The 8,712-nt window shown below is 46.2% G+C and overlaps 1 protein-coding gene across 1 annotated transcript; it reads left to right on the forward strand.

The window, feature by feature from the left end:
- Positions 1-542: 542 nt before the first annotated feature.
- On the forward strand, positions 543-6,819 carry dusp1 (dual specificity phosphatase 1). The gene is made up of 4 exons (XM_028813128.2): positions 543-1,187; positions 1,320-1,468; positions 4,591-4,810; positions 5,525-6,819. The coding sequence occupies exons 1-4, from the start codon at positions 818-820 to the stop codon at positions 5,878-5,880; spliced, it is 1,095 nt and encodes a 364-aa protein (XP_028668961.1). The 5' UTR covers positions 543-817; the 3' UTR covers positions 5,881-6,819.
- Positions 6,820-8,712: the final 1,893 nt, after the last annotated feature.

Raw genomic sequence — 8,712 nt, forward strand, 5'->3', positions numbered from 1 at the left:
AGCGCCTCTCGGTGTAATCTCAGCTGTTATTACAGTCATAAACAGGACGATCCAATCAGGACGACGAGAATGAACTGTAAATAGTTTTATTGCCGCTGAGTTTGCACCGATCCCGCTTTTATTGCACTCTGTTTAAGACGATGTGTTCGTTACTTTTCCTAACACGCCCCCATGAGCTCTCCAGAGGTAGCAGTTCCAAGGACAACGAGAAACGCCCCCCAGCCCACCTCTCTCTTGGTCCTAGTGCTCGTCTCCGTGATCCGGGAGCGCGCTCCACTCGATCTCCATGGAGACTTGCGTTCAACACACCAGCCTCGTTCCCCTGGAGCGCCGCCAACTTGCCAGAGGCTGACATCAGCATCGTCATCACTTCGAGGAGCGCGGCGATCTCCAGTTTATCTCCCCCTCCACCCCACCCTACTGAAGTGATGACGTTTGTGAAATTTTCAGGGCCGGCAGCCAAAATGGGCGGAGCTTTTTGACGTCAGTTAAAAAACTCATTCACACACAAAAAAAAGATCCCTGCCGCAAGTATATAAAGTAAAGCTGAGTGTGGCGGGCAGAGAAGGTTAAAGAATAAAGAGGTCTGGACGTTCGCTGACCGGCCGGACACTAACGGATAGGTCAAGACAAAGGAATACCACACTTCAGCGCGTCATTAAGAACGATCTGCTCCTGTTGTGGAAGGACAGTATTTATTTTTTTTTACACTGCAAATCAGGAGCCTCATTTTTTAAATATTTATTCGCATTCCTTTTATTTTGTTGAGATTCTTAACGCTCCTCTCCACAGCCGCCTTTTTTTTCTACCGCCTACTATGGTCAAAATGGAAGTACAGAGCCTTGATTGCGCCTCTTTTCGAAGTCTGCTTCAGGGGGACGGCTCCGCCTGCCTAGTGCTGGACTGCCGATCTTTCTTCTCGTATAACTCGTCGCACATCCCCGGCTCGACCAACGTCCGCTTCAGCACGATCGTGCGCCGGCGAGCTCGTGGCGGGCTCGGGCTCGAACACATTGTACCCAACGAAGAGGCGCGCGGCAGGCTGCTGGCCGGTGGCTTTGCCGCCGTGGTGTTCCTGGACGAACGCAGCGCCGAGCTGGAGCAAGTGAAGAAGGAGAGCACTTTGATGCTGGCCGTGTCCGCCTTGTGCCGGGAGCCTTGCGGGGCCAGCGTCTTCTTGCTTCGAGGTAAGTCGTCCTGAGGACCCTGACATCGCTGAACTTTTTCACTTCAGACTTCCATTCTGATCGCGTTGTACGGTCACCCCTTTAAAAGCCCCCTTTATTCACTTTTATTTTCTCACTCTGAATTTGTTTCAGGGGGCTTCGAGGCGTTCTCTTCTCAGTTTCCCGAGATGTGTACCAAGCCATCACCGCCCCAAGGACTGTGCCTCCCGCTGAGCGCCGGATGCCCGCCTGGAAGCGCCGAGTCGGGATGCAGCTCGTGCGGGACACCGCTTTACGATCAGGTGAGAAACGGTGGGGGGGATAAGAGATTGACATATTCCTAAATAATTGGGGGTGGGGGGGGGGGGTCTCCTAACTTCAAAGGGATAAATGGGTGGGAATTGCGCTGGCCGGGACTCCGGTGGTGTAAACCGACCTTTACCCACGAGACGTAGCGGCAGTGCGTGAAAGTGGCCATCAGTCTGTACAGCTGACAGCACAGCGACAAAAACAAGACCACGAGTGCGATCCGCGTTTGACACGTCGGTGTCGTCGAAAGTCTGAAAGACACAAACTTTTTTTTTTCTTTTTTTTTTTATAGCGCCTTGACTGTTAAGAGGTTTGGGATCAGAATTTACAGACGTGTAGATGGAGTCCGAGCTCGGGGGCACACAAGGGCGGAACGGAGGGTTTCACGTTTAGGGATTCCCAGTCTAACTGGATCTTCTCATTACTCTTCATTAAAGCATTATTAGAATAGAATAAAAGAAACCTCTCCTATAAGCACTAGATCTGAATCCTCAATCCATCCATTTTAAAATCTGCTTATCCTAAGCAGGAGATAAGAAGAGCCTGATGTGGAGAAGATGATAATAATACTTAATGGATGGAGTTTGTGCTCAAGGGTCGCCAGTGGGGCCTCCATAGAAGAACATAAGACATCTGACAAAGGAGAGGAGACCACTCGGTCCAGCCAGCCCATTTGTTTTAGCTAGATGTCCCATTAAAGTTCTTCTTATGGGGCACATTTGAACTGCTGTCCTGTCTGAGGTCTCCACTTCCAGGCATTCCCAGTGTAGCTGGATCTTCTCATTACTGCCCATTAATTAATTAATTTATACAATTTTTAAAAGGTCTGTTATATATGTTGCCGGCAGTATGTAGAATGACTGTATAGATCTCCTAGGCATTCTGTACACATTGCTGGTGTCCTATATAATAGACTTTTTAATTTGTATAAATGATTTAATGGACAGTAATGAGAAGATCCAGCTACACTGGGAATGCCTGGAGGTGGAGACCTCAGACAGGACAGCAGTTCAAATGTGCCCCATAAGAAGTACCTTAATGGGACATCTAGCTGGACTGAGTGGTCTCCTCTCCTTTGTCAGATTTCTTCTGTTGGAGGCTGATATAAATTTTAAAATACAGAATCCTTCTAGCATCTGCATACATTAATAGATGGAGTCCGAGCGCCAGGGGCACACAAAGGAGCTAAAGGGGCTGATTGAAGGAGAACTCCACCTCGGCTGTAGCTGAATCTTCTCATTACTGCCCATTAAATTGTTTATGGGATTTTTAAAAAGTCCCTCTTGTATACACAGGTGATTCTGTCTGAGCCTTGTCACCCTTTTTAAGAAGTAGCTGGATGTGACATTGGGACAAGTTAGCCTCACGAGCGAGCTGGGTGGACTGAATGGTCTTCTGACGTTTTCTCATATTTCTTATAAAAAGGCGGATGTAGAGAACCGAATACGTTACCCTAATAGATGAAGTCTGGACTCTGGGTAGTTGAAAAGAGGCAAGCTATCTTACCCAAGGATGCCACCTCCTTGGATCTTGTAATTTATTGCCCATTAAATAATCAAAAGGATAAAAATGATTCGATACCAGAACTTAGCGATATGTCTAGGAGAGAGATTGGCATCAATAACGGAACTGTAAGGCACAATAAACTCAGCTGGACGTGGCCTGTCATGAACTGGCATCCTGTCCAGGATTTACTCCTACCTTGTACCCAGTGCTGCCAGTATACCCCTACTACTGCCAGTTATGCTTCTTTGGCATGTAGGGCAGAAACAAACGTTTTCCACTGCTGCCCCAACTGTGTTTCATGCCAGTATGGACTCTGGCATATGCTGTTGATACTTTTTTATATTGGTATGAAGGGTTACATAAATCAGTTTTCTGCCCTGTCGTGGAATGGCACGTCATGTAGGATGATTTCTTCTGCTGTTTCCAATTCTGCCAGGATAGCACCCAGCCTTCCAGACCCCCTAAGAGTGGGTTAAGTCATGGAATGGCTTCACGACTCGCGTGTCCTACTTTCTGTTGGAAGCCTTCTCGCTGTACCAGCAGTTTAGTGCCCACATCATTGACTTTTCGGCTTCTTGCTAAATAAATCTTCCTTGACACGTCTTCATTAACGTCCCAGACGTCAACTGGAGTTTCTGGTCTTTCAACATCAGACTCCCTCACCTGGATGGACCAACAGGGGTGGATGAAGCCCTGACGCGTGCCCAAGTTGTGCCAAATCCCCATTGCTGTCTTTACTACCCTATAGATGCCAAGGATGGTAAACGTTTGGCAGGACTGGGCAGCAAACCTTCTGCAGCCTACTCGGTCTACCAATGCACGATTGATTTCTTGATTTTAATTGCCTTAAATAAATTTGGACATAAATGTTAGGATGTGATGTGCCAGTCATAGCTGGTGCCTGCTTTGTGCCCATCTCTCTCCCCTTTAAGCAGGTGCAGAAAAAGGCCAGATGGCAAGCCTAAATGTGCAGGATGAGATGGGTGACATTGGGTCACCTCTGTAAACTCTCAGATGTCACGTGATAGGTGCCCTATATGTGGCATGGCCATTTTTGGTAAGCATTGTGCCACTGTGGTTAAAGCTTTAGACTTCAAATCCTGCTTGTGACCACAACCTGCCTGAGCTCCAATTGGATGAGCAGAAGTAACCGTAACCAATCATATCCCACATATCGTAAGTCACCGTTCAGGGGAAATGTGCCCGCCATATAATATAAAAGCATAGAGAATTATGGGTTTTAAGATTTTCTGGACAGTAATGAGAAGAATCCTCGTTCAATGCACCACTTCACCTCCTTTGTGTGCCCCCCAGAGCCCACAAATGTACGTAGAGCTCTATACCAGTCAAGGCGCTATATAAGAAGTTTTTGTCCTTCACACTTGTGTGCCCGCAGTGAAATGTGCCAAACATATTATTGCGGACTCTCTTCGTATGGCGTAAAGGTTAATCGATTTAAATGAATGTCAACGTGAGCTGAGCTCTCTGAAATTTCATACACGCGGGTTCTTCCTCATTTTCTGCTTTTCCACTTCACAATTTGACATTTCTTGTGCCATCTTGGGTGTGATAACTAAATTTTTTTTTTCTTCTTCTTTCTTTTTGGCAGGGTGGACCTGTGGAAATCCTTCCATTTCTCTATCTGGGCAGTGCCTATCATGCCTCCAGGAAGGACATGCTGGACGCCTTGGGCATCACTGCCCTGATTAACGTCTCTGCCAACTGCCCGAATCACTTTGAAGGCCACTACCAGTACAAGAGTATTCCGGTGGAGGACAACCACAAAGCCGACATCAGCTCCTGGTTCAACGAGGCCATTGACTTTATCGGTGAGTGCCAGTCACGTGATGGCGCCTTTTTCTTTTGCCCCTTTTGTACTTGCCGTCTCTGGTGGGTCTCCTTTCTTCTTCTTCTGTTATTTTTAATTCTGCGTCTTTCCCTCCATTTTCTGCCGACAGCTGGTTAGCCTGCCTATGAGGTAATCGTGTCGGCTGATGTCACCCCCACCCCCCCCCCCCCCCCCCCCCCCCCACATCAAGTGAACAAAACCGCCCTGTTCCCACCCCGCTTCAAAAACGTGCACACACACACACACACACACTCTTTGTGCCCGTCTCTGAGGGTCTCCTCTTGTGTTAACCACAAGGTCATGCCCCCGCGTCGCCTTTGAGCGCCGTAGCGGATGTCTAACTGGTGTCAAACTGATCGGGGTCTATTGTTGAAGCGGAACAAAAGGTGGCTGCGCCGACTTGCCGCTGGCCTTCCTCGCAGATGGCAGCTCCCAGCGGGGAGGCGGGCAGACCCCTTTGTGCGGCCAAAGCACTCCCGATGGGCTTTTGTTGGCCGTTTCCTTGGATGATTACACCGCGGCGCTCGCGGCCCCCTTTTGTTTGCCTGCTGTTTTATTTGTTTGTTTATTGTGGTGCCCCAAACTCCCCTGTTTTCTAACATTTCTTGTTCAAAAAGAGATGCCAGGCTTTTGGGTGTTTTTTTTGAAAAACTTTTCTTTTCAACTAATTTGCTATGTCATCTTTTGTTCACAGATTCTGTAAAAAGCACAGGAGGCCGTGTCTTTGTGCACTGCCAGGCTGGCATCTCCCGTTCTGCCACCATCTGCCTGGCATACTTGATGAGGACTAACCGGGTCAAACTGGATGAAGCTTTCGAGTTTGTCAAGCAGCGGCGCAGCATCATCTCGCCCAACTTCAGCTTCATGGGGCAGCTGCTGCAGTTCGAGTCGCAGGTCTTGGCGCCTTCCTCCTGCTCCGCGGAGGCTGGCAGTCCGGCCCGAGGAAAGACTGGCACCGTGTTCACCTTCCCCGTCTCCATCCCAGTCCACTCCACCGCCAGCCCCCTTACCTTCCTCCACAGCCCCATCACCACCTCGCCAAGCTGCTGAGCCCACTGACTGCCCGAGTCGTCGTTTTCTAACGTCTGCAAGCAAGTGGCGCTTAGGACTTGGTGAAGGCATCACCTGACTTGGCCCCCCAGTGGTGGGGCAGCAGAAGCCGAGGGGCGTTTGGGAGACACCCACCCCCCCTCCGTCCACCAGTGGTCTTCAAATTCCTAAGGACTGAACAAAGAGAGAGTATGGCGAGCATTCGAGAGGACGCCTGCATGTGGCTGTGTGGAGACGCGCCAACTCGGCCTTGATGGGACAGCAAAGCTGTGAATTCCTGCCTGGGCCTCGGCCCTCTTGTTTAAGACTCTCACACACTGACATTAACCCCACCGCCCTTTTCTGTTCACTCCATAGTGCAATAATGTTATATAGCGCCCCGTCCTCCTTATGCCGAAAGTACAGAGACTGAGCAGGTGGGCGATGGCCGGCAGAGCTACATGGCCACAGAGATCCACGACTGGGCAGCAGTGGCCGGCTGTCTGTTACGTGAGGTGAACTGGCATAAGAGAACGCGGGCGCTGGTCTGATAAGCTAGCACATGTGGACCCCCCCCAAATAAGGCACATGTCACTGTGTCATTGCTTGTGGCCTTTGATTATTCTCAGGAAGACTTTTAGAAATCCTGCACTGTGAGTGTTGTGTCATGGGGTGGGAAAGCGTGGCCTTCTGGACTCAAATGTCATGCTGCAGTATTCCTACAAGGACGGGGGGGGGGGGGGGCAGGCAGGGGCAAAATAGAAATACCTCAGAATATTGTAAAGTACCGTAAAGTTTGGTACCGTCCTGACAAAGCACTGCGCGAGCTGCTCTCGCTATTTATGAACCAAAGTAATATATAAATATCTATAATCCATAGCTATATTTTCTATATGTTTTGATATGTTAACTCAAAAGTGGTTTTCTATGACAATAATAAACCTATTGTTTTTATTTTTATCTTGTGTATTTCATCCACTTGTTTTATCCTCAAAAGTGCGGATAAGTAAATGCAGAATATTATTAAAGTTCACTGATCTCCAAGAAGAAGTTTAGGCATTGAAGAAAAAAGCAGCAAGAGACCCCCCAGTACCCCCAAAAATCTCACAAAGGCAAAGTGAGGCCTTCTATCTGTGTAATATATAGTGCCCCTCACAACCACAGCCTCCCTGTCAGTTACTTCATAGAGTGCCTTTCATATCCGTGCTACAGTGTCCTTCATAGTCCTCCACCTATTAGAATACGGCGCTTTTCAGATTCATCTACTGTACCAGTTATATAGTGCCCATTTATATCCATAAACCTTTGGTATGGGGCTCTTCATATCCACATACCTGTCTGTTATATAGTGCCTTTCATATCTGTCTGTGCATTTATCTTGTCATTTTTCATATTTATGTCTTTTATATAGTTAGATGGGAAAGGCACTAACGAAATAAAAGATGAATCTACCATTATAATATCTACAGTATATATTAGATAGTTACAGAGACAGGAAAGGTACTGGATAACAGAGAGGGCCTGCATATCCACTCACCTCTCTATCAGTCTGCCACGCTGTGCTCTTCAGATCCACTGACCCTTCTGTTATACAGCGGCTGTCCTGCTGATATCTCTGTGTCTGTCGCTTTTCATGTCCATGCTGTAAATCTGTTACATTGCGTCCACCTATGTGTTATATAGTGCCTTTCATATCTATATATTGACTGATTTTCATGAATATATATCTGTTATGTATGTAGGCAGTGTGGTGTATGAGTTTGTGAGTTCAAATCCCACTGCTGACACAAGTGAGACCAGGAGCGGGTCACGTCACCAACTGGCAAAACAAAAGAAATGGAACCAGTTACATCTCATATGACGTCAATCACCTTGGATAAAGGCATCAGGCAAATAATCCATCCATTCATCCATTTTCCAACCCGCTGAATCCAAACACAGGGTCACAGGGGTCAGCTGGAGCCAATCCCAGCCAACACAGGGCACAAGGCAGGGAACCAATCCAGGGCAGGGTGCCAACCAGGCATATAATAAGGAAATAATATTGTGCCTTTCATAGTTACTATTCTATCAGTGACGCTGTGCTCTTCACTTCCAACTACCTACCTGTTATATGGTGCGTTATCTCTACATGTCATCTTACCGACTACGCCAAATTCTATCCATCTGTCTACCCAGTTATTATCTATCTATCTATCTATTATATAGTGCCTTCTATCTATCTATCTATCTATCTATCTATCTATCTATCTATCTATCTATCTATCTATCTATTATATAATGCCTTCTATTTATTATATAGTGCCATCTATCTATCTATCTATCTATCTATCTATCTATCTATCTATCTATCTATCTATCTATCTATCTATTATATAGTGCCTTTCACATCTATCTATCTGTCTATTATATAGTGCCTTTCACATCTATCTATCTATCTATCTATCTATCTATCTATCTATCTATCTATCTATCTATCTGTCTATTATATAGTGCCTTTCACATCTATCTATCTATCTATCTATCTATCTATCTATCTATCTATCTATCTATCTATATATTATATAGTGCCTTTCACATCTATCTATCTATCTATCTATCTATCTATCTATCTATCTATCTATCTATCTATCTATCTATCTATTATATAATGCCTTCTATTTATTATATAGTGCCTTCTATCTAACTATCTATCTATCTATCTATCTATTATATAGTGCCGTTCACATCTATCTATCTGTCTATTATATAGTGCCTTTCACATCTATCTATCTATCTATTATATAGTGCCTTCTATCTATCTATCTATCTATCTATCTATCTATCTATCTATCTATCTATCTATCTATCTAT

Source organism: Erpetoichthys calabaricus, chromosome 11 (assembly GCF_900747795.2).
Source record: "Erpetoichthys calabaricus chromosome 11, fErpCal1.3, whole genome shotgun sequence".
Classification (NCBI taxonomy): domain Eukaryota; kingdom Metazoa; phylum Chordata; class Cladistia; order Polypteriformes; family Polypteridae; genus Erpetoichthys; species Erpetoichthys calabaricus.